The sequence below is a fragment of the Marmota marmota genome, unplaced genomic scaffold (genome assembly GCF_001458135.2).
Source record: "Marmota marmota marmota unplaced genomic scaffold, marMar, whole genome shotgun sequence".
Lineage (NCBI taxonomy): Eukaryota > Metazoa > Chordata > Mammalia > Rodentia > Sciuridae > Marmota > Marmota marmota.
Window position 1 is genome coordinate 37,514,990 of NW_026000093.1, and position 26,287 is coordinate 37,541,276.

Consider the following 26,287-nt stretch of genomic DNA (forward strand, 5'->3'; position numbering starts at 1 on the left):
GTGCTTTTGTGTTATAATTGTTGCAAATATCTTCTCCCACACTGAAATTTTATTTTTCTCTCCTAACAGTGTCTTTTCCTTTAGTGAACAAGCTCCATTTAAAGAATAGTGGCCATTTTTGCTGTTTAGTAAATCACTTTAGGAAACGTCCTATCTTCCTAGGAAGGAAACCATCATGGTCATAGACTGTTGGGAGCCTGTAGGAATGGAGACCAAGGGGGAAGCCAGGACATGGTGGAAAAGTCTGATGGACCCACTTGGTTGTGAGTGTTCCTAGAGGAAGAGACTGCTAGTCCAAAACAATAGCATATCAAGATGAATCTGGGGTCCTATGAATATCAGAAGCCTAAGTTGGAGGTCAGGGAGGACCATGGTAATTCTGGTGACACCTTTTCTAAGGATGACTAGTTCAATCTCTTGGCAGATGGGTCTCATCAGGATCTCCTTTCTGGGAGTTGTAGCAAACGCCAAGACATTAGGTTTCAGGGCTCGGGTGAGGTAAGAGGAGGTTATAGCTCCATGACCAACTGTCCTATGCCTAGGGTTGTCTGAACTTAGGAATGTATGATGTGGTTGGGACACATATTACTGCCAGACTCTGTTCTTTGGAACCTAGGAGAGATAAGGGCTTTGAGTCTTCCAGTTGCAGGGGCTCAGTGTTTGGAACTAGGGATGACAGTATGGATAATGCTGCTCTGTGCTATCCTAACTGAGAGTCCTTTCACAGTTATTCTGGTGCACCCCTAAGATCCAGAGCACTTGTGCAGAGTCTGAAGTCCTGAGGGCTCATCTAGACATCTGGTTGGGTGATACTGGACATGCCTTCTACCTCTCTCTACTTCTCTGTTTGTTTCAAGGGAGTTGATCATTGTTTGAGAGGCAAGTGAGTCCCTACAATATTTTAAATTGATGTTAAATAAAAAAAATTTTCTCTTGTCCCCACTGCCTTTAGGTACTTTACTATATTAAAAAAGGATTTAAATATGAAAAAACTCTTGTGAATGTTAAGTTCTTAATTTTAATGTAGTACAATTTTCAGTCTGTTTCTTCCTAATTGGTTAAAATATATTTCATAACAGGGATTTTGAAAATGCTTTTCCATGTTATTGTCTGCATACCTTTACACCTAGATAGAAACTAGGAATGCATTTTGTTTGTGGTGTGAGGTAGACATTGAGCTCATAGTCTTACATTTATTTACCCTTGTAGGTGCTTCGTGTGTGTGTGTATGTGTGTGTATGTGTGTGTGTTTCACTCTATTTTCTGTTCTAGAAAGCAGACATGTCACATATAAGTAAATGTGACTGATTAGATGGGGTATGTGAATTTCTTTGTCTGGTAGTATTTAGAAGCTGAAGGCTAACATGACAATCATGATGGTAGATTCGTGACCATTATTACCATCACCTCTCTAAGGAGTCTCTTCAGAAATACCACCATTGTACTATTTTGTCATTAGTGTTTTCTTTTTCTTTTTCTGTGCCATTATGGGTAGAGTGCCAAACCTGATATAGTTTTTGTGTGTATGTTATAGTGAATAGCTATTTTTTTATAGGTGAAATGTAGGAAAATTTTCTATGTTCCACCTGTTCCTTGGGAGACATTGCATGAGAAGACCTATCTGGTTATGTCAGTTGGCAAAAATACTTCAAATATTTGGATTTTTTGAAATTTGTCAGGTATAGTGTCAGAGACACTCCTTTATTCACCAAGTCATCTCATCATTCATTAAGTCAATTTTGCATTTATTTGGATTCCATATGCTGTAATAATTTGAGAATCCTATATTTCCCACCTGGATTGTTTACGGATTATATGTCAACAGATATTTTGGAGAAGAAGCAAATACAAGAGATTAAGGTCATTTTTATCTTTATTTATTCTTAGTAGTTAAATTCAGTCTAATGTCAGTGTTTCCATTTACTCACTACACGCAAAGCCAATCTATCACTCACTTACATCATTGGATAAATTTTATTTTTTTGGCGGATCTCTTCTGTTCAGTCTTGAGGGAAAGAGATTACTCATACTTTTTTGTTGTTGTTATTTTTATGAATTGAAAAAGTAAATGTTGAAAGGGAACATTGAAGCTGACCCAGTACCATCATTAATTCTTTGGCAGTAACTTTATAAACTCCCCTCAGACACTTCTCTTATCACTCCTGGCTTCACAATCATAGAATCTGAAATCACCAACCATAGCATGTCAACTATAACCAGTATAGAATATTCTAGCTACAAATAATGTGAAACTGTGACTTATATGTGGGTCAAAGAGGTTTCAGAATCCCCCCCTTACTAGATAAGATAAATGATTACATTAGCATTTCTCTTTAATACTATTTTCAACTCATTTGAAACTATTTGCAGATAGAAATAGAACTATTTTGAATGCTGATCTCAATATGAAATATAGAATCCACAGAATACACAAAAGTATTGATGATATAACATTCAATAATCAGGATGCTATGAATTTTACATTAAAATTCAATTATGTAGTAAAAAATAGAGTTGTTATAGCTAGAAAAAAATATTTTCAGAGGCAGCAGATACCCTTGGTGGAAATGAACAGTTCTACATAGAAAGAAATCCAGGAAGTATGCAAACTGACACCAGGATACTCAGTATATTAAATTTAATCAGTTTACACACAATATGACATAAAGAGCAGTTTACTAGAATAATTATATCTGAAACACATGAAAATAGTTTAGAAAATGGATTAAGGTCATATTCTTAAACAGTAGACTTGTTGGAAACAGAATCAGATTTATGTGTTATCTGGCACTACCTTGCCTTGCCACCAAATCAACTTAAGCCAAGCAGTAAACATTTTGTTGATTAATAAACTAAATCCCTAGTGATACTCTTAACTTCATAAAGACATACTAATTGTTTATTGTAATTTGGTGAGTATTTTAGTAGTCAAAGAACATTCCTCTTAACAGTTGGAAATACAGCTTAGAAATATTTTGTGGAACAGTCCTGTGATTGTCTAAAATAAAAATGCTTGACTTGCCATGTATAATTTCATATTTAGAGACAAATGTGCATTTACACATCAGAGACTAAAATTTTAGAGATTAATCTTGGTGGAATATTTAGGGAAATCTTAACATCCAGCTGTATTTAGGAAAGCAAGGATATGTTAGACTATTTTTTTAATTGGGTTACTGATTGACCTAAGCATAGGCTCTCTTCTTATCAATCATAGAATTACAAAAACTGTATATTACAAACAGTATAGAAACAAGCAGAAAAGAATGTGCCACACATCCTGGATAGTTATCTATATGCAGTGAAATTTACAGATATAAAAGAAAATACAGCCTACTCCTTTATAGTGCACAGTTATTTTTTAGATACAATGTATCGCTAGCAAGTGGTTGTAGCCACCAACTCTAGTTGTCCCCAGCAGAGAGAATAAGAGCAAGATCCGTTCGGTACAGCTTCCCTCCATCTGACAAAGCCATTATGCTTTTCTTGTATGTTGGAATATTATTAATGTCCAGATCCTGTATAGAACATAGATGGCATCGTAATCCAGTTAAATATGAAAGTTAATTAACTACAGTCAAGTGAGAAAATGTGATTTGAAAACTGCTTGTTACATCAATCCTATAAGAGCTACATTAAATTCCCATATAAATGTGAATAATCACAAGGTTGTTTTTAAAATGTATTATTCACAGTTACACTGATTTAGGCCAGAATCAAATTGAGTTAAGAAGTGAAGTCTACTTCTGCTCCTCTATAAATTTTTAAGGTACATTTACAAAATGGAAGTGTAGTTGCTTTTGGATGGATTCAATAGAATCAATTAAAGAAATAAGTGGCATAGTAATAACTAAATTACCTGTTTATTTTTCTCACACAGATCTTTCAGTAAAGCATCCAGTTCATTTTCATCTATGTATCCATTGCCATCCTGGGGGGAAGGAGAAATAAAAAACAGTGCACAATTAATTCCATCCCCAGTAGAAGGCAATGAAGTAAAATGGAAATAAATGGAATCCTCAGATAATCTGCCAGTTGCCTACTTATATTCTAACCTGTTACATCAGGCCTTGAACATTTTTAACCACTCTGACATTGCAAAATAGGTGAGTTGCCTTGCAAGATACCTTGAACTATTCAAAGTGCCTTCACATTTACTCTTTCACTTGATGTCAACAATATCATCATAAATATAAGTAGTCATTAATATATCCATATGACAAGTGAAGACACTGAGGCCTGGAGAAGCTATGTCGGTGGTCTGATGTCATACCAGGAGATGGTAGTTGTTCTAGAACCCAGGCCCAGGAGCAGAGAAACTAGAGGAATAAGCTGAAGACATGAATTGATGACATCACAAACTGCCTTTCTGCACATATGGGTATTACCATCGACTGCATGGGAGGCTTCTGAGGGATGTTGCTCCCTAGCTTCATCCTTATTCAACCCTGCAAGTCAGCATAACTATTATCACTTGTCTAAAAATGAGGAAATGGAGGCTCAGAGGATTTGGGTCTTTTATTTAAAATCTCATGGCAGACAATCCTAAGGTGGGGTTGGAATCAAGGTTTGTGCAATGTGGGATATGCCATCATACGCTTCTATGAGAAGAATGCATTGGTTGTACAATTTTCACCGTCTCTCTCTATTAATATGAACCTTGAGTTTGAGGTTTTTGCTTTCCCTTAGTGAACATTTTCCAAATTCTCAAGAATCAAATTATAGATAAAAGCAAACTCTTAAGGCATCCAAATCAAAAAGGAAGAAGTAAAATTGTCCCTGTTTTCAGATAATATGAATTTTACATTTAGAAAACTCTAAAGACTCCAGTAAAAGCTTAGGCATTTAATAAATTTAGTAAAGTTATAGGATATAAAAGTCACATCCAAAAATCAGTTTTATTTTCACATACTAACAAAAAATTGTCTGAAAAGGATTAGAAAATCCCACTTAGCAATAGTACCAAAAATGACGAATATACTTAGGAGTAAACTAAGAAATGAAAGACTTGTACACTGAAAACTACAAAATATTAATGAAAGAATGAAAAACACAGGCATATAGATACCCTGTACTATGGGCTGGAAGGCTTACTGTTAAAATGTTCATGCTACTCAAAGAAATCCATAGATTGAATGCAATCCCCTTCCAAATTCCAATACCTTTTTTTTTCTTTGCCAAATTATAAAACTAAAATTCACATGGAATCACAAAAACCCCAAAGCCAAAACAATTTTTTAAAAGAATGAAGCAAGAGGCATTATGCTTCCTATTATCAAAGTATGTGACCAGGACTGGGGTTGTAGCTCAGTGGTAGAGTGCTTGCCTAGCATGTGTGAGGCACCACTGGGTTTGATCCTCAGCACCATATATAAATAAATGAATGAATAAAGGTATTGTGTCCATCTACAACTAAAAAAAATTTTTAAAAAAGTAGGTGACCAAACTACATTAATTAAAATGATATAAAAGACCACCACAATCCGTAAAAATAGTAATAAAGACAGAAACAGACCAATGGAACAGAAATCTTTCCATATGTAGTCAATTGATCTTTGATAAGGATGCTGAGAATACACAATGGGGCAAAGATAGTTTCTTCAACAAATAGTGGGAAAATTATATTATTCATATGAAAAGAATAAAATGGGATCCTTATACTATATAAAAAAAATCAACCCACAATTAATAAAAACTTATGACTGGAAGCTGTAAAACTCCAAGAAGAAAACAGGTAAAATCTTTATGATATTGTTCTTAGCTGTGATTTCATGGATCTGAGCCCATCTGCACAGGCAGCAAAGGCAAAAATAGTGGAACTATATCAAATCAAAGACTTCTGCATTGCAAACAAAACATCAGCAGAATGAAAAAGAAACCTACAGGATAGAAGAAAATATTTGCAAACTGTCAGAAAAGGTGTTAATTTCCTTTAATGTAAAGAATAAAATATTTAAATATATAAGGAGATCCTGCAACTCCTAAACCAAAACCTAATAATAATTAGATTAAAACATGGGCTAAAGATTTTAATAGATGTTTCTCTGAAGAAGACATAAATGGCCAGCAAGTTTATGGAAAGACATTCAATGTCACTAATCATTAATAAATGCAAATTGAAACCACAATGAGATATCACCTTACACCAGTTAGAATGGCTATGATCAAACAAGCAAAAGGAAAAAAAAAGTATTGGTAAGGATGTGAAGAAATCAGTACACTTGTACACTGTTGGCAGGAATGTAAAATTGTGTAGCTACTGTGGAAAACAGTACAAAGGTGCCTCAAAAAATTAAAAACAGAATGACTATATAATCAGCAATGCCAGTTCTGGGTATTTATCCAAAGATCAGGATCATGAAGAGATCTGGTTGTGAAGACAACCAGAAAGTCCTTTGATGCATGAAATGACAATTTTTTTGTGTGTATGTGTTTAGATAGGTCTAGATATATAATAGAATATTATTCAGCCTTTAAAGAAAACATCCTACAATATATTGCAACATAGATGAATCTTGAGAACATGATGCTAAGTGTTAAACAAACCAGTTCCAGGAGAGTAAACACTGCTTGATATATCTAAAAGAGTCAGACTCACAGAAACAAAGTAGAACAGTTGTTTTCAGGGCTGGAAAAAGGGGAGATGGAGAGTCACTAACCATTGGGATTAAATTCTCAATTATGAAACAAATAAATTTTAAAGATTTGCTATATAATATTGTTTCTATAGTTAGTGATACTGTATTTCCTACTTTATATTTTAAAAGGGTAGATCTTATGCTAAATATTACGACAATAAAAAAGAACAAACATTTACCTGATCATATAACTCAAAAGCCTTATTGAACTCTTTCCCACACATTTTGACTCCCTAGGAGACAGAGCAAAGGTTAAAACACAGTCACTGTATTTTAGTATATTTCTCTTGACAAATCTCCCATATTCTAACTAGTCAAGGAAAGTATTTTGCACCATAGAGGAAAAGTTAAATACCTGAAATTTAAGAAGAAAATTCTCCTGCACTGGTAATAACCTTTTGAAAGGAAAACATTATATTAATAGATTAGACTTTTGGATAAGGACCAGTTTATTCTAATAACATTTCCATAGTTCCTAAACTCACCTAGCCATCTCAGTCAATTCCAGCTTCCCATCATTATTCGAGTCAAATAGTTTCAGCTGAAAGACAAAATTTGTTTTTTTGTTTCCAAAGACAAAACAAAATATCATGGAGGAATGATTTATTGAATAAAGATGAACATTCAAAATCAAGCAGCTTGAATTATCCATAAGACAAAATTTCAGAAATGATCATTTTTTAAACTTTTTTTTTGAGGGGGGGGTGTTACTGAGGATTGAACTCAGGGGCACTCAACCATCGAGCCACATCACCAACCCTTTTTTGTATTTTGTTTAGAGACAGGTCTCACTTAGTTGCTTAGTGCCCCTCTATTACCGAGGCTGACTTTGAATTCTCGGTCCTCCTAAGACTTTGAATTCTATAACTTGTGTCAATTGCCAAAGTTCATTAGAGCAATATAGAATAGTCAGAGTAACCATGATCTTAGCTAGGTTTCTAGAATATTATAATTCATTTTTCTTGCATATGTTTTTATGTATATAAAGAGGTGAGAGGGGTGGTGCCTGGCAATAAGTGGAACTTCCTGAATCTTCCAAATGATTGTAGGAAAATAAATGTTTAATTCATTTTACCCTTTTAGAGCACAAAATAGTACAAACAAAAGCAATAGGCAGATAACATGAGAGAACAGAAGTCTTGAATAATTTTGAATCCTTTTACTTTCCACAGGGTACTAGACAGTCAATAGCTCTCCATTATATATAATTATGCCCTTGTCACACCCTGAGACATGTCCTGGCATAAACACACTCATTCATATATTTAGGGGAAGCATTTTCAGTTTTAGAAAATAACAACTATTGTTACTATATCGAACTGATATATGTGAAATAAAATACATGAAATATGTTTACTAAATGAATGCTAAGTATGTAAACAAGTAGCCTTATTTTTGTTTTCAAAGGAAGGGTTGTGATCAGGTTATAATGGACCTAGGTTTAATGAGATCTTTTAAAGGAGAAAGGAAGGGCATTCTGTGGTTTGAGATGTTCTCGGAATTCTTTGTAGGAACAGAATTTTCATTGTCCTGTGTTGACCTATAACATTAACCATAAATTCTAGTATTGTCACACTGTCTACCAAGATACTGGACAACTAGATCACACAGTTTAGAACCCATAGGGAAATATTTCCCCACCTATATATTTAAATTTTAATTAGTTCTTGATTAATTTGCTTCCTGGATTTGAACTGGTTTATGACATTTAATCAGATATACCAGGCCAATCCAACAGGGGGAAACTCCCATCAGAGTAGTTTTTGAAAGGCTGCTTCAAATTTCTACCTGGAAAGAAGACTACTTTAAATAGACATCCTTTAATATTGGAGCAGCATAGAAAATTAATAAATGTAGGTTATTGTCCATTTCACAAGACATGAGTGAGGCCTTAGATCTTCCCATTGTGGCACATGGCAAGAAATCCCAATTGTTTGCTAATATGCTATTGTAAATGGAAATGTAATTAGGAATTAAAGAGAACCACACACACAAAACTTTTTGATTATTTTAAAACTAAAGATTAGTCCCACTTTATAATAAATGTAAGTTTAGTGAATAAGCCAATAACAACATTCTATAACTTTGTCTTTGTTTTTCTAGATAACGTAGGCTGAAAGCAAACCTCAGCTGCTACATCAAATATATCAAACCTATTTTACAAGATTGTTTTTCAGGGTAACCAGAGGTTTGAAGTTGCTCATCAATTTAATGTAGTATGACCACTTTAATAGTATACAGTATATTTTTATAGGTTATTTATTTAAATCATGGCATAAGAACTCAAAAGTACCTTCACAATACTTAGAACACTTGTAAATGTATGTGTATCCTGGAAGTCCCAATCCTATCACAAATTAAAAGGAGCAAGCTTCACCTATCTGAGACAAAGTAACTTCATGGACACTGTTTTTATTTAGTCTAGAATCTCATTAATTACTTTTTTCCTCAAACTTTAGGGGCCTATGTATAAGAGGTTTTCTTGGTTCCATTATTCATATTCTGTAATAGATCTTGCTTATACTACTTACCAAAGCAATGAACTCAGGGTGTATTTGGATTTCTTTATCTATAGCATTGATGCAATACCCAAAAATAACAATCAAAAGAAAAGTGATCCATTTTAAGTGGCTTAATGAATTAAGTAAACTAGAAGTTCTCTTAAAACTCTAAAAAGTTCAATTTTATAAGCTGTAATAAAAATGGATTCAGAACCTCTATAATAGAATTTGGGGTGATGTGATTTATAATTTATATATATATATATATATATATATATATATATATATATATATAACATATACATGTTATATAATTGGGTGATATAGTCATGTGAACTTTGTAAGAAAAACAAATCATCTTTTGAGAGAGAAAAATGATATAGCCTTACAAGAAAAAAAGTGTTCATACATTGATCCTTAAAGCCAATCCCTGTAGCATTCAACCTAAGATGGAAGCATCCTAAGTATTTCAGTTTTCAAAGGAAATGATGTGCATGTGGTGGTTTGTTTATTTCATTCTGTGTAGCCTGGAGAATTAGCAAGAACACAGTTGTACTTCATGAGCTCTTGGTTACCATCTTTTCCAGATCAGTCTTACCATTAGGTCCGTATACTCAGCTAGTTTTGTATCGTCAACTGTCTTGTTTGCTTTTTCTAGCAGGTCCTTTAGAAAGTTCTGTTAAGACAAGGAACACCCAGATAAATTTCATTGATAATATACTGTCTGCTTTTGTTTCAGCATTCCTTGAAATAGAACATACCAGGATTGCAAAGAAAGCTTCTTTTTGAGGGTAGAGGCAGGTGAAGAGAGAACCTTAGAAGCCAGACTGAACCACATGGTCCTTGTATCATTCCGTTGATGAAACTGCCTTTGATAGATTCAACATCTGCTTTTTATTGAGACCAGATCTGTTGCAGTCCTTAGCTATATCATGTATTGAGGATTTCAATTACAGTAGAATCTGGATTGTGAACTGTTAGGAATGTGAATTAAAACTAAAAGCCAGCCAACCCAAAGGATGCCTTTCTGCTTAATGATATCTTCACAAGTACTCATATGACTTTTTTTGTAAGAATTCTGAGGGCTTTTCTCTATACTTTTGTAAGATGTGAAAAATTACCAGCAAACCAGATGGAGTTCTACCTCTAATTTCAAATTCATGTTCTGCCCTCACAGGCTGTATCTACAGAGCAGTTTATAGCCATTATGAGGCTTGTTTCTCCAGAGGGCTTATTGGTTAGATTTCAGTCTTGATATAATTCAAAAAATCTTAGTCAACATGCTTCAGCTGAATGTACAAACTAAAACAGTTGGTCATAGATGATGGCATCTAATCCTTGAAGGTTATATGAATCATATTAAGAGATTAATGTGGGAAGGATGAATAAAGATGATTAACCATCAAGTTGAATCTTAGGGTGAGTTCATTATTTTTTTTAACAAATATAAGTCAAATAAAAGCTTTATAAAGGCTTGCCATATAAATAACAATGTAAGTCCTTAAGCATATAAAGTCTTTCATTTTATCTTGTGTTAATCATTAGCAACTTTTTATTTGCTCAGGAAATGAATTAATGCAATATGGAAACTGAGTAGATCCTGTGCTGAGATATTATTGGAGAACTGGGTTTCTTTGACTCGGCAGTGGTTTATCTCCCACCAAAATGAACAGTTCTGCTGGGCTGATTTGACTTCAGTCTCTTCTGGAAGGAAACCTTTTTCTTGGCTTGATAAATTTATTTTCATTTCAAACATTCTGTTTCACATTCAAAGAGAGGCATGGAAAATTTGCAGATATCTGGTGGGGGTGAATTTTATTTTTGAGACTTCTGAGGCTTTTGTCAGAGATTAATTGGGTTAAAAAGCCTCATCAGAGACTAAAATGGTGGTCACAAAAATAGCCTGGGAGAAACCTTGGAACGCTAAGATTCAAAGTCATGTCTGAGAGCAAGCAATATTTTACTCTATTATGGATCTTAAAATTAGCTTTCTTGAAAGATCCATTAAAAAAGAATGCCAACTTATCTTCAAAATTCCCCAGGGAGCAGGACTTCTATTTAGAATCTCTTTCTGAGAATAAAATTTAGAACAACGAAGGAGACTTTCAGAATATTTTGAGGTCAGTATTGGAAATGCGCTAAGCTTTTCATTATGAACTGAGGTGATTTTTAAAAGAATTTTTGTAATCTAATGGAAAAAAGACACAATAGCTGCACTTATCACCTCGTGGGCTCTAGATTCAGAGCCCCAAGAGTGTAAAATACATCATTTTTCAGCAACTTTACATTTCTAGAGGTTACTGTTGAATATGTTTTGGCAATTTTGCAGTGGTACAAAGGTTCCAGTTCCATCTCTAAAATTATTTGTTCTTTAAACCCATGTTGAACTATGACTAGGAAACTATTTGATACTTGTATTTTCCCACATAGCATCAGCAGAAGTAGCTCAATGAATGAAGCTTGAAGGCATGTGGTTTTATAGGAAAAAGGCATTATTAATATTAGCAGATATGCTAGGTCCAAACCTGGGTTTCATTCCTAGGCAGCTGTGCAATCTTGAAAAATTGTCCAATTGCTCTGAACTTCAGTCTCTCTATACATCAGGAATAACGAATAAGAAAACTGCCTTGCAAGTTTTCTCTGAGGATTAAATGTTAAAATACATTTCAAGCACATAGTACTGTGCCTACCACATAGAAGGTGTATATTCAAGTGATCAGTAAATATTAACTTTGCTCCCCTTTCAGTCTCTCAGAATTAAAAATATAGAATCTTTCAGATCATAACATTCTAAGGTTGATTTGAGAAAATGTGATGAAAGATTTGTCCACATTTCTGAAAGGCTAGTAAATTGAGTTCTTGTATAATACGATTTATTATGTCTTACATTTCACAGAATCTTTCACATATGACATCTTATTTGAGCTTTGCAATACATCTGAGGGGAAGGTATTATTACCCCAATTTTAAAGATGAAAAACATTAGATAGAACCAGGGACCAATTTGCCCCAAGGTAAGACTTGATTTCAGATTTCTTTTCCATTATATCCAACTCCCACACCACCTCCTCAGTCCCTCTGTGGGATATGAATTGATAAATTCACTTTCAAAGTTGCAATTTTCACAAGTTCAATTCTATTAGGATTTTGCTGATGTTGTTGTTGAGAGGCAGTAGGTTGTATGGAATGTCTATGGGCTTTGAAGGTAGACAAGTCTGGATATAAACATTGCAGTCCTGTGTCTTTTTTCCATGTGGTCTGCAGTAGATCACTTCTTGGAAGCCTTTTGTAACTGTGGTAATATTAATCTTGAAACTCATGCAAAACTTAAATAAGACAATGTGTATAAACTAGTTGGCATTGAAATAGGTGTCCCGTAATTTGTCTTTGTCTTTCTTTTGAAATGGAAGTCTATTTATATAAGTGTTTATTTTATTAAATAAAATTTCCAAGTTCAATGGCAATGGGGTATCTTTTTCACCTTGTATATAGTTCTATCTGTCTGCCTTATATAATAATTTATGTACACCCCAGAAAATGCTAATTTCTCGCTTTGCTGAACAGAATTTCAAGAAGCACTTGAAGTCTCTTTTTTGATATGGTATTTCATTAATGATATGGAAGAGTGGGTGAAAATGTGCCATTGCTCAACATTGGTTTCTTTTGTGGGAGGTTTTTAAAAAAACCTATGAAGCCCTTAGCAATACATAATTGCATTTGAAAGGAAAAAGCTTAGCCTAAGGTTTGATTTGCTTACCTTAAGCTCCTCGGTTTCTATGAAGCCACTGTGATCAGTATCATATTTTCTCCATGTCTGTAATTTTGGATAAGAAAAACAAAATTAAAAGAAGAAAGTTGACAATTTTTGCACATTTAGCAGCTTTCTTAAAGTAACATCTTTCTTCTACCTTCATGAATTCCTCGCAGGACTTCAGCTGCTGGCATCGGAAGAGTAGCAGGAAATTTTCTTCTGTGGGTAATACATGAGCCAACTGGAAAACGATTTAAAAGAATAGAAACACTGTGGTAAAGAGCTTGAAACAAATCTCTGCTATCACCTGCTGCTTAGTTTTGCTTCAACATGTTCCTAAGAAGCAGTTTTTTTGCTTAGAGAAGCAGGAGAGGAAAAACATGAGCTGATGTGCTCTTTCTGGTATTCTGCTCCTTCAAACTTTATCGGGTTTTCTTGCTCATGTGTTCTTAAGTGCTTGGTTCTCCCGTCAGTGAAACAGCTGATGCAGGACCCTATCTTGTCTGTGCACCTACAAGCAGATTTACCCTGGCAGCTTGAACCCTTAGTATTCTGTGCCACAAACCAAGTCTCTTTCCTCTCCGGTTGCACAGATGGCACATTTGGCCATGAATTTCATGTGAAATGGAGGAAACAAGAATGTAGGGGAAAGGAGGGAATAAAAAAAAAAGTGCATTTTCAAGTCGGAGGGAAACGTCTACTATGAGATGCAAGAGACAGTAAACTGAAGACAACTGTAAAGCTGCAGGAAGATAGGCTGAGAGACAATTCACAACAACTAGTGAGAAACCGAACAGTCATCAGATAAGTCAAGTTGTTGGGTTCTGTGAAAAGGACATCTGCTGCTTGAACCCAGGACTTAGGTTAATTTTTGATCTTTACTGTCTAAGTCTATGACATTTCCCCTAGATTTCTATTCATAGCTTCAATACTTCTCCTCCCCCCCTTTTTTTGGTGGGGGGAGAAGACTCTGGATCCCATTTTAAGACTAATATAATCCATCTATTGCATACAGAGAAGGAGGGAATTGGATTGATGGCCCCACTGCAGATGTGAATTCTATTTCTGGATTAACTGCTAATGAGCTGTGGTCCCAGCAACTCCCTCAGCCATTTCTGGACCTCTGTACCCTCCCTCATCACTAAAATAAGTTGAAGGAGAAATTAATGTCTCTTAAATGTACTGGGTTCAAAACATCTTCTGTTGGACTCATTGTGTCTTCAACATTAAAGAATGAACCTACATACACTATACTTCACCTAATTTTTAGAAGTTGATTAATTCCCTGGGGCACAGACGTGAACCCCCATTCCTCCAGTGTAAAGCAAGAATCTGTAGTCTAGAGTAACTTTAAGGTTAGTATAAGTCCTAAAAATGCTACCATATTAGATTATCACACCTATTTTTTTAAAAGTGTCATCATCTTATGTTCGTTTAAAATTTAATTCAAAACAACATTTTAACTTAAATGCAAGCAATCTCATCTTCCTTATGCCTGCATAATATGTCCTGTAAATTATCTTGTTTTAGATCTTTGAAATAAGACCTCAAGTAAAAACTTTAGTTTTTGGTCATACATGTGGGAATAAGACTAAGAGAAAGGACCAAATATCTTATTAGGATGTTTAGCAAGACTCAGTCAGAAAACATCTTATTTTAAAGCAAAGGTCATGAGTGTGGGTAGATATTAATAAATCTAAAAGGTGGAAAAAGGAGATTAGGAGTTGCAGTAATTTTTTTAAAACCTAGTGAGCTTTTTGTCCTAAAACACACATATCACTGGTGGATGTGTATATGTGTGTGTGTGTGTGTGTGTGTGTGTCTGTGTGTCTGTGTGTGTGTGAGAGAGATATCAAGAGAGATCCAGATCTCTTAATACATTCAGGACTCTTCTATGGCTTTTTATTTCTTTGAATTCTTAAATCATAGAATTATACAACTCAGAAATAATGCAATTCAATTTAATTTAAAGCCCCAATTTTTGAGTTGAGGATGCTAAAACCCAAGAGATTGAATAATTTGGTGATTGGCAGACTTTGAAAAATCATTTTAATTTGCTGCTTATTAGAAAGTTAAGTCAGCAGCATGCTTCTTAAAGACAGAAATAATATAGGTTGCTTCTTCAATCTTAGAATGCAAATAATATACTTGATGGCTAATTTTTACATGTGACAAGATAGTCTGGATATGATATGAATATGTTTTCATTCACTGAAAACTGGAACACTATTTTCCTTATAACGTCCCCTTTCCTCTTCTTCTGTGAGTGGGTTGCTAGTGGAAATTGAACCATCTCAGGTTCATAAATTAAAGTTCATGTAACTCATAGAAAGTTTAGAGGTCCTTAGAATGTCAAACATAAAGAGGGTCAAATTGTTTGTCATGTCTAAGGTCAATTTGTATTTCTTGGCTCATGCTGTTTTGTTCTTTAATGATTAAAAATTACAGATTGTATCTATATGTGACATATTCATTCTTTTTCATTTTGCTGAACTACTAATGATATACTCAACACAGTACTGTCCTATTTTACAAACACTGGAAATGAATCTTAAACATGTAAATTATTATTATAAGACAAACCAGTCGTTAAAAATCAATGAATATATATGGATAGGAAGAATGTGACTGTAGTGAACATAAATCCTTTTTATGGTGTGGTTTAACATTGTGGTGGTCCTGTGTTGTAATTGATCCTTCAGAGTAGGTAGAGTAATTTTCCAGCAGCAACATCTAAGACCACATCAATAGTGTGTCAATGGGTCTTCATAGACTGTATTAAGTAGGGCTGCATTATTCTTAGATTTGCCATGTCACTGTTGTCCATAGGAGTACCCAGTACTGCCTATTCCAAAATGCTGGTGATTTCTTAGTCCTTAGCTATCCCCAAACTTTTTTTATTGGTTGCAGAAGATAGTGGAAAATATCAAGAGGATGAATGGGAAGAGGATCCCTATAGACACAAACAGAATCCCTCAGATCTTCACTTGTTAGAATTCATTGTCTGCTACTGAGATGGGGGAAGTAAAACTTTCTATTTGCCTATGTTTTACTTACTGAGTTTTTTTGCTCAGCAACTGCACAAATTTTAGTAAATATTTATTGATGCAATGAATGAAGGCAATTGACTTTTTCTAGAGTCAGGATAGGCTATAAGTAAATGGAAGTAAAATTCCACTGGAGATAATTCAAATAACTTATTATTGAGCTGTGGGTAAGGGTTGGAGTAGACTTTATGATATGCTACCCAGAGCTCCTTCAGGTTCTGGAGTATGCTGTGACCTCAGCTGTCAGGCCCCTTTGAGGAACTGCCTGGTCTGACGACAGTTGTGACCCCAAGAGGTGGCTTCCCATTACAAACCCACACGGGAATATAAAGGCCTGAATTTCTCATTCAACTTGGGAAATCTCTGAAAGGTCACCCCTGCTTCAGGGCTCACTGTAAGGTTAGCCAAAGCCTCCGTTAGGATGTCATTTCCCAGCATCTGCTTTTGTCCAGTCCTGTTCTCTTCGTGGCTTTATGCAGGAAATGATCTCAAAGCACTTCCTAAACACCCTCTTCAATATTACTCTCCCACTCAAATCTGCTTCCCAGGAAACTCAATAACTTTACATCTTGTTCTTTTTCTGGAATAGTATGGAGCCCTTGTCTTAAGTTTTGGAGTTGATGTAAATCTCTGTGGTTCATTTGGCTACTAAATACTAGGTCACTCTGTTACTAGCTGGTGATTCATAGTCACCACTAGTAAGAATCTTACAGGGAGACAGATGATTTCAACCAAATATTTTTTTCTTGACCATTTCAAGCAGGAGATAGATATAGTGATAAAGTTAAGTGCTAGGTGTGAGAAGAGTTCACATGATGGGAATTTCATTAGAGATATAAATGACTGAGATACATAAAGTATATGAAGCACAATTCCTAACTTCCAAAGACAATCCTGGTGTATGTTCACCTTCTTGAGCCCATTAGCCACGCATTCCCTTTTTCATTTGAGAAGGAGGGTAACATTATCCTAGCCAATAAGAAGTGAGTTCAGAAAACTTGCAAGGCAAATGATCTCATACATTTCAGGCTACTTGAGTCTAATGATTTGAATTTGACAAGTTATGTAACAAGTGGTGGGAAAGACTTGATATTCAGAATATGTAAATTTTCTAATAAGTTTTTTTTTACATTTAATAATAATAACAAACATTTATTAAGTTTTTACAGTGGGCCAGGATTGATCTATTTGTTTGATGTATATTAGATTTAATGTTAATACTCAAAACAACTTTATGAAATTAATACATAGTTCTCTCTATTTAGAGCTCAGAAAATAGAGGCTCAGAGAGGGTAAATAGCCTGTTTACTTAGCTTGTAGTTTGATCCACATTTGAAGTCAGTCAGTTTGATTTTCTTGATATTGAGATCCTTGTCCCTTACAAGCTTCCTTATCCTCCATTTCAATGTTGAATCAAAAATGTTTTCCTAATAAATTATTTTAAAAAATCTATTCAGAGCAAAATTTTGAGTCAAATTTTATTGTCAGTCATTTACAAAAATTATAAGGTGGATAGATAAGTAGTCTGCCATGAAATACTATATTCATCCTGCCTAAACTTATATGCACAAATCCCACTGTGGAAAGAAAGAAAAAATTGGCAAGAGAAGTGCCTGTTTTCCTGGGAGGGTTGTTACACTTTTAGGATTAAAATAGCTTTTAGATCTATTTTTTTCAGTGGATGCACTGACCTGAACAGATAAAAATACTAAGACTGGAGAAGATGGTAGGGTCCCATACATTGCCCAAGGGATCAGAAAAAAGCTTACAGATATGACATCCAGCTAAAGAAAATAAGTATACTTGTGTGAATCCCAGAAAAGAAAATTCCGTCCCCTGCAAATCATTCAGTCTCCTTATTTAATTATTTTAATTAGACTTCTTTGCAATAGACTTACTAGTTTACATACACTTAGAACATTTTTTAATTGTGGTATTTGTTAAATTATTTCAGAATTTTAATGCTTCTGTTTTGAATCCACATTAAAAATCTTGTTATTACTGAACTGAATTTGTATGAATTTTAAAATCCATTTAAATACATGAAATTATTCATGTATTCATGTTCAGAAAAAAGTCATATGTGCACATTACTTTTCACACATTACATTTGGAAAGATGGGGGATTCATGTTCTTTTAAAATTGGTTAGGATTTGTGTCTTTGTGTTCCATATTACATGTAGGATTTCTAAGCAAGTAATGTATTTGGAGTTGGATAAAGAAAGGATGAGCATCATTTAACACAACTTTCTGGTGACACCAGCGGTCACACAGTAAGTTCAGGCATTCTCTGCTTTCTTTTCCTCACTTTATTCACGTTATCTGTAACTTTCAATTTCTTTTTTTCCAAACTGCTCTTTATTGCTTGTTAATCTCTTTAAGCAATGTGCCTATGAACTACCATGGCAATCTCCTCCCTGTTCTCCCATTCCTTCATTTTCTCATCTCCAATGAATCCTACCCCTCCTGCTCCCACATCCACATTCCTCCTCTGTCTTTCACTGGTAACTCAAGTACATGAAAAGAATTGTGGGGTTAAAGTCAGATCTAGGTCTGGATACAGGTTTTGTCATTCCCTGTTAGTGGGCTGTTGGGCATATCATTTAACTTTCTGAGCTTCAATTGCTTCATTCTGAAAATGAGGAATTTGGCTATTTCTTCTCAAGGGTCCTATCTAGCAAAAAGTGCCATGTCCCAGAACACTAAAATCTTGTAACAAATTCTTACATGTCTCACTTCTCTTCTTTCAATTCTTTCTGTTTTAACTGATCTGCCCAAATCAAGTTTCAGATTCTTGGGCCAAATAACGTCTCTATATAGTCCCTGATTCAGGATGGTTCAACTTAACAATTTTTCAACTTTACAATGGTGCAAAAGCAGTATACATTCAGTAAAAATTGTACATCAAAATCTCAGCTTTGAGTTGTGCTTATTATTATTTTTTTGACAATATGTCAAATATGACAATATGTCAAAACACATTCTACTGTCGTGTACAACTAATTAGAACAAATGAAAAAATTCCATCACTCTGGAAAAAAATTAACTTTTATATTTTCCTGTAATAAAAATATACAGTAGAATATTCTCTTTAAAACTGGGCAGTAGCAGCAAGCTGCAGCTCTCTGTCAGCCACAGTCATGAGAGTCTGCAACTCTATTCCACAATGTTCTCTGTTGCTAAGCTATGATGTTCTGTAGGCAAAGTGTATTAATAATGCATTTTTTACTTATGCTGCTTTCAGCTTCCAATGGGTTTATGCTGCTTTCAGCTTCCAATGGGTTTAATCAAGATGTAACCCCAATGTGAAAAAAAAGGAATTTTAATTTGTGTAACATTATACAATTTATAAAGTTTTCAAATACGTTCTTTTATTTGACCTCATAACAATAAAATAAAGTCTAAATGTAATAGGAGGATCTATTTTTTAGCCTGGGAACCCGAACTTGAATAGTTTGTTATCTTAATCTTTTGGAGAAATATATCACCAAATGTCCAAGACAATTTGCTTCTGCTAAGTGACCTCTTGCTTCTCATTCACAATAGAATTAAAATAATAAGGCATAAATGGTTAAACTACATCACAAATACTAACAGCTGGATTCAAAACAAATCATTCATTTTTTCATTTTAAAAGTATAAAATTCATGTGAATAAGATTCATGTTTTTTTACTATACAACCTAGCACAACCAAAGAAGTGAGAGAGAATAAATAGATAGATCCACTGAAGTCCTTCAAGGTGTAACACATAGCATATAAGATGACAGTCTTCCCTCTACTACAATTATACAGTATGCCAAATTCTGAAATAACCAATCTAGACTTTCACTGATGTCAGATTCTGAAAGCTAGTTTTGAATAATATGATTTACCTCATCTCATTTGTGTTCATTTTAAAGTTATTTTATTATTCTTGATGATTTTATATCTTGATTAATTGGCCTCTATCTCAATCTGTAAGTCTCATTACTAATATCTATTTATATAGTAATGAGTTATACATAGGCAAAGGGAAAAGGGTATACTCCAGGGAAATTTTTTAATTGCAAAGATAATAATAGTATGCCCTCCCTTATCTCTATTTGTAGTAGCTGTTTAAAATTAAGTGTATTTCACACCAGCACCACAGTGTCCTAATAAGATCAATTATTTGAAAACCAGGTTAGTTCTCTGAATCAAAGTTAAGTTATAACTAAAAGTTGTTGAAAGTCAGAACACCTGTCAATCTAATGCACTGAGAACACTCTATGAAAGCGTTATTATACTTGGGATTTGTCATAGTTTAAAATATGACCTTATTACTTTTTTTCTGGAAAAAACTTTCCATTCAACTAGTTTAAGCTTACAGAAATAGACAGAAGCTGCTGCACCACCAGTTTGGAAAAGTAGAAATAAGGTAAGCAACAATGTTCCCTCCCCCAACCCCATAAATCTGAGAATATAAAATGGATGCATCGTCAGTTTTGCTTCCTTGATTCACAAAGTAAGTTGTCCTCAACTGGAAAAGAAAGGATTTGACACAGTTTCAACTTTTAGAGACACAAAAGGAATATTTACCTATAACATAGAATAAAATGTTCACTTACTTTTTTTTCAGTTCTTGAGTTTTACTGAGGCCATCATCCAATCAAAAATAGAATTTCAGAAACCAGGATGCAGCTTTTTGCCACATTTTTATGGCAACTGCAAACATTTAATTTTAAATTTCAACAGAAACGTCTACACGGTTAAATGATCGTATGTACCAATGAAGCAGTTGAAGTAAGGGCGGGTGGTGTTATATGATGAGCACTCACCCAGAAGTTGGGCACTCCTCTTCTAACTGCACTGGTGCCAGCAAACAGCTGCGTGACCAGATGCTAACCATTTCACTTCTTGAGGGTCTCAGCTTTACAATATATTATACTGAGGCTCTGGATTAGGTAACTCTTAGGTTTCTTTCCTTTCTAAATATTTTAAAATTTCATACGTTCTGAACAGAAGATTATATATTACTTAGGTAAAATAGTCTTCTCTGAATGAGTCTTGTCATATCATGTCTGACTTGAATATAACTTAAAAAAATGAAGCTCATTTATTAAATCAGAAAAAAATGCATATGTTCCTTACCTCTACAATTCCTATTTTTCCATCATCTCTTTGCGCATACTGATCCACAAAAGTTTTCATCTCAGGCGATAACTCCTAAAATGATATGAAAGCAGGTATGAAGTTTGTAAAATAAAACAAAACAATTATGCTTGTGATGGTGTTAATCTATTTTTATAAAAAGCCAAAATGGGAACCATTTAGAATTATGCATGTTGATAAATGATTGTCATGAAAATTAGATGTAATTAACATAGTATTTATTAGTTTCAAATTAAATATTTATGAAAATTTTTGTATCAGTCACTAGAATTTATCTTAAATTATTAGTTTTGAGAATATGCTATCCTTTGAAAATAATCAGAATTACTCATTATTATTAACTTTAGTTAATTTAAATAGAATGATAATTACTAATATACTTTAAATATTACTTGTTTCATTAAAGATTATTTTATATTCTGCACTATTTGTCCTATAACATTTTCCTTATGCTAGCATAATGTATTATGTATGGTAGAACTACGTGTTTTGGTTTGCATAAGCAAAAAAAAAAAAAAAGTGAATGTTGAAGAGTAATTTACTTGGTGAGCAAGAAATGTTCCCAGAATGAAATAGCTATTCATTGATTAAGTAAATTTAAAAATTAATATTGGGGGAAAAATTTGAGATGAAAAAAATGATTTGATCAATTTGAACTTTCATTAACAGACAGGCAATATTGATGACCTTATTTTGGTGAATTTATTTTAGACTGTGGATTGTATGCTTATGATATTTGCCTCCAACAGTAATTGAGGGAGAAGTTTTTAGTGTTTCCACTTCATCCAAGATGATATCCTCTTCCCCATGTATTGCAGTACAACAAAACAAGCTTAAGAGTGACAGAAGTTAATGCTGTCTTGTCGCTTTTTTCAATATAGTCTATTGCTTTTATAATCTCTTTTGATATTGAGAGATTAGAGAGTTCTGAACTAAAAGCTGTGATCTGAACATAGAGCTTTTATTCAGGAAGTTTCATTTTTTACCCTTGGGTTTCGACAAGCCCATTTAAAATAACCCTGTTGCATTAACTGAAGCCTATTTAAAATAGGTCAGCCCTTACTAATATTCTACATCCTTCTGAAAGCAAATTAAGGTCTCAATTTTTATCATAACTGACAACACAATGGTCACCTACCACACAGGTTTGTTCTAGGGATAGATAAGTTAATGTAATTTAAAGGCTATATTGAGACTAAATATTACTGCTTGTATTTACAAAATCCTTTTGATATCAATGCAAATATCTTTAGTTGAACTAAGGTAATAAATAGTAACAAAACAATTTAATTATATTGTAGTCTGATAAGAACTCTTCTACTGTGGGTAAATTACCATTTGCATTTATTAAATTTTGTTAGAAGAACAACTACAAGAAAATAAAATGATATCCCCGTGGCAACAGAGGAATACCAGTCCCTATATTTTTCACACAAATCTTAAAGTAAAACCAATGCATTCATTCTTAAATCTTACAACTACATAAAACTACTAGTTTAACTGGAATACTTGATATTTAGTTGTGAAGTTTCTGGTGACAATTGTGTCAAAATCTATTTTTTAAACTGTAAAATATATAATGATCATTAAAGATTTATAAAGAGGAGTACAAATTTAAAGACAAAACAATATGTTTAGTGTAAAAGGGTATAGTTCAGGAATATATTTGACTGCCATCTTTCATTTATGTTATATTCAGTTGGTAAAATTTTTGAAGTTTCTAGAAAAATACTCAAGAACCAAGGTATTAAATAAATTGATAATCATTTACCTGTGCTCAAGTTGAATATTATTGAAATAAAATCTAATAATTGGATTGTCATACATTCCAAACTTAAGAGTATAGGCAGTAGAAAAAAATAATGAAGATATAAACTCTTTAAAACTCCAATATGAACATATTGTTTACAAAAAGGTTCAAATTTTAAAATGGGAGGAGGAAAGGAAACATTGGAAAAACCGTACAAAGCTCTTGAATATTTGAATATCTAAGATGAAAATAAATTTCAGTATTAAAACTACTTCTGGAAAAATTATAGTCATTTAGTTGTTGGAAGCATCTTTCAAAATTTTAATTCAAAATTTTATGAAAAGTAAGACTTTTTCAACCAGGAATTCCCCCCCCCTCCCCACTACCCTCTTTTTCTCTCTATATATATTTTAAATATATATTATTAAATAAGGAAGATAAGGGCTTTTACTGGCCAAAGATTCATAGAGCTATAATGATAGGATTGTATGAATTTATTTACATAGTAATGAATAAGGTGGGAGGAGGGTAAAAGTATATGAAATTTTTAATTTGATCTCATTCTATTATACTTTTAAAAGATTTGCATTATATTAAATCTGTATAAAACAATGTCTAGAACAAGATCTGGTTTAAAATCAATTTGGCCAATGATTTTAGTAACCCACAGTTTTGTAATACCCCACAATACACTTTAGAGCCTTCTGGAATTCTTTTAAATATGTTATACAGAGAGGTGTAATATACACTTTAGATAGAACAAAAAGATAATTCCCTTAGTAAATTATATATATATATATATATATATATATATATATATATATATATATGTGTGTGTGTGTGTGTGTGTGTGTATATGTACATATTACTCAATCCTAAAGCTGTTGATCTTCTATATAATATACAGAGATGACATGTACAACATTTATAATGTAAAAATTTATTTCTAATCATAGTAAAAAGGCCAAAGATCATTGATATCCAATTAGATACCCAACACTACCTTCTGAATGACAGTCTTACATAAACCCCAATATATTGGTTGAAATTCTCAGCCCATTTTTCTCTATACAACCATCTCATATGGTTAAAAGTTGGGTAATTTTATTTTTATGTTGGCAATCTTAACAGATTGATTTATATCCAAATGATATTTATAATTAGTAAGAAATGTCATTTGTTTAATTACCTAATGGCTTAAACTACAAACAGCTTCTTTCAAAACATCATTAATTGCTTCCAATTAGAATCTCTCTCTCTCTCTCTCTTTTTTTTTTGTAAGAATATATTGAATTCTTAAAATTGTTTTACATTTTATTTCTCTAGCTTTTGGAATTCTTCTCTTTAACAAAAATGAAGACATTTCTTTGCTAAATTCTTGTGCATTATTATATTAGCAATTGACCAACTTTCCCCAGTAAAGGGGTCAAGACAGGATGCTTTCTCGGCTCCCTAACTACATTAACATCACAACAATAACTGGCATTAGAAGAGATCCATAATCTGCAGATCTGTTTCCTGACCACCAAGGGGCAGAAATGTATTTCTACCCCCTTCTCTCAGCAAGGAAGAGAGAAGTTAAAAATTACCCAACAGAATTCAATGACAGAAGTGGTGGTCTGCTAAAGGTTCTCACATATCCACCTTTCTTTTTCAGACCTGTTGAAGCAGGCACAAGTATAGAATATCTATATTGAAAACTCTGATTTAAGACTGTAAGGTTTTTCCTCCCTCTTTCCCTCTCTCGGGAATTCCCCCCTCTCCTTCTCCCCACTACCCTCTTTTTCTCTGGAAGCAATTTGAAAGCTGTTCTCGCCTTTCTCATTCAAAAGATGTTTACATTTCCCGGGAAAGTCCTTGACCCCCTGATGACTTATGAAAACACAAGAATATTCATGTTTTAGGGTTGAAGGTCTTTTTCCTCCTTCACAAACTCTAACCTACCAATCCAGCCTTCTTCCGCGCCTGCTGGAGCTCCTGGATCAAGTTCTGCAGCTCAGTTCCTTCCAGGTAACCACTTCCTGCAAAGACAAAGAGGGGCCCAAGTGTCAGATGCCTCACTCCAAGTTTTCTTCTGCGTCCTCTTTCCACGACAGCTATCTTTGTGGCAACCTAAGAGGCTCCCTGGCCTCCACATTAACTAACCAGCCAAGGGTACAGCCACGGCAGCTCCCCGCTTCTGAGGTGTCAAACTTAAGTTGCACTAAGGACAAAGGTGGCTAGTAGGATGCTGAACACAGCCACAGAAAACTTTGGGGTGGGGGGGCAGGGTTCCCCAATCCCTGCTCTTTTTTTCTCTCTCTCCTACCGTTATCGTTCCTAGAAAGAGGAAAGTTTAAGGTTTGAGCATTACACACAAGCAATATAAACTTTCACATTGAAGGATTGGCAGCAGGTACGGGAGATAAAATTAAACAGAGTGGGGGGAGAAGTAAAGAATAGGAAAAAAAATGACGACGGGATCAGGAGGCTCTGGGAAGTGCAAAGAAAGGCTCGGTGGCTAGGGTTAGGGGAAGGGGTCTTGAAACAGTTAAAAAGATAATAATTACCGTCAGTGTCGAAATGAAGCCAGATCTCGAAAAACTGTGAGGCTGTGATCAGGGATGATTGCAGGTGGGATTCTGCCATTGTACAGAGGGGTAGGTGTCGGTGCGTGTGAGTGTCCGTGCGAGAGTGGGGCGAGCAAGAACCTCGATGTGCCCGTCAGGGCTGGGGAGCAGGACTTGGGAGCGGGCGCTGCCGGGCGGGCGCTGTCCTCGGTGCTGCTCAGCTCAGGCGTTCCTCCGGAGTTCTCTCTCCGCACCCCGCACCCAGTTCGCAGTATTTATCCCAACCGCCCCAAGCTGGGCCACGCCTCCTCCTGCCTCCCAGGCCTCGCACTCCCCGCCTCTTGCTCTCATCAACCTTCTTCCCCTCCCTTCCAGTTTTCTCCTCTCTTCCCCGGAAGGCTGGCTGGAGCTGGAGTTTTGGAGTCTAGAGAGCAGCAGGTGGTGGGAGATCTTTGCTTAAAGATTGGATGTTGAAAACAGAGATTCATTTTCCCTCACATTTTCTTAGTCTAGGGAGAAACTTATCCCGGAATATCATAGCAAAAGAACACATTTGGAAAGGGTTTGATTTTCAGATGGAAGGGGAAAGCCGATGAAGGGCAAAACCATATAAATGATTTTATTTGCATGCGGTTTTTTCAAGACTTTTTGGTATTTGTTTGAACAAAATCAGGTGGAAGCTTGGCAAGTCCTAAATTAATTGGATTCATGTATACAATGAATTGGCTGATACTGATAATCATTCTGTTTTGTGCTTGTGAAGATTATCATATCATATGGTTTATATGAACTAGCCTTACCAAAATGAGAAAGCAGGACTATGGCTTGTTTGTTTTTTCAGCTTGAAGTAGAATTATAATTGGAAAGCAATTGAATTGAATTATAGAATTTTAAGATGTTAGAAAAAAGAAGTAATCT

At 34.4% G+C, this 26,287-nt stretch overlaps 1 protein-coding gene across 1 annotated transcript; it reads right to left on the reverse strand.

Moving 5' to 3' along the window:
* Nucleotides 1-1,855: 1,855 nt before the first annotated feature.
* Calb1 (calbindin 1) lies at nt 1,856-25,634 on the reverse strand. Its single transcript, XM_015485949.2, has 11 exons — nt 25,370-25,634; nt 24,765-24,841; nt 21,050-21,124; nt 13,048-13,131; nt 12,897-12,953; nt 9,738-9,815; nt 7,124-7,179; nt 6,994-7,033; nt 6,818-6,871; nt 3,860-3,931; nt 1,856-3,518 (listed from the first exon to the last, which is right to left on the reverse strand). The coding sequence occupies exons 1-11, from the start codon at nt 25,446-25,448 to the stop codon at nt 3,405-3,407; spliced, it is 786 nt and encodes a 261-aa protein (XP_015341435.1). The 5' UTR covers nt 25,449-25,634; the 3' UTR covers nt 1,856-3,404.
* Nucleotides 25,635-26,287: the final 653 nt, after the last annotated feature.

What these genes read in the sequence shown, in the direction of transcription:
- Calb1 (XM_015485949.2), bottom strand. Translation starts at nt 25,448, where the DNA reads ATGGCAGAATCCCACCTGCAATCATCCCTGATCACAGCCTCACAGTTT. An exon ending in GAAAAATAGGAATTGTAGAG is followed by an intron (nt 13,132 to 21,049) that starts GTAAGGAACATA and finishes ATCGTTTTCCAG; the next exon opens with TTGGCTCATGTATTACCCAC. An exon ending in CTGAGTATACGGACCTAATG is followed by an intron (nt 7,180 to 9,737) that starts GTAAGACTGATC and finishes TTTGTCTTTCAG; the next exon opens with CTGAAACTATTTGACTCGAA.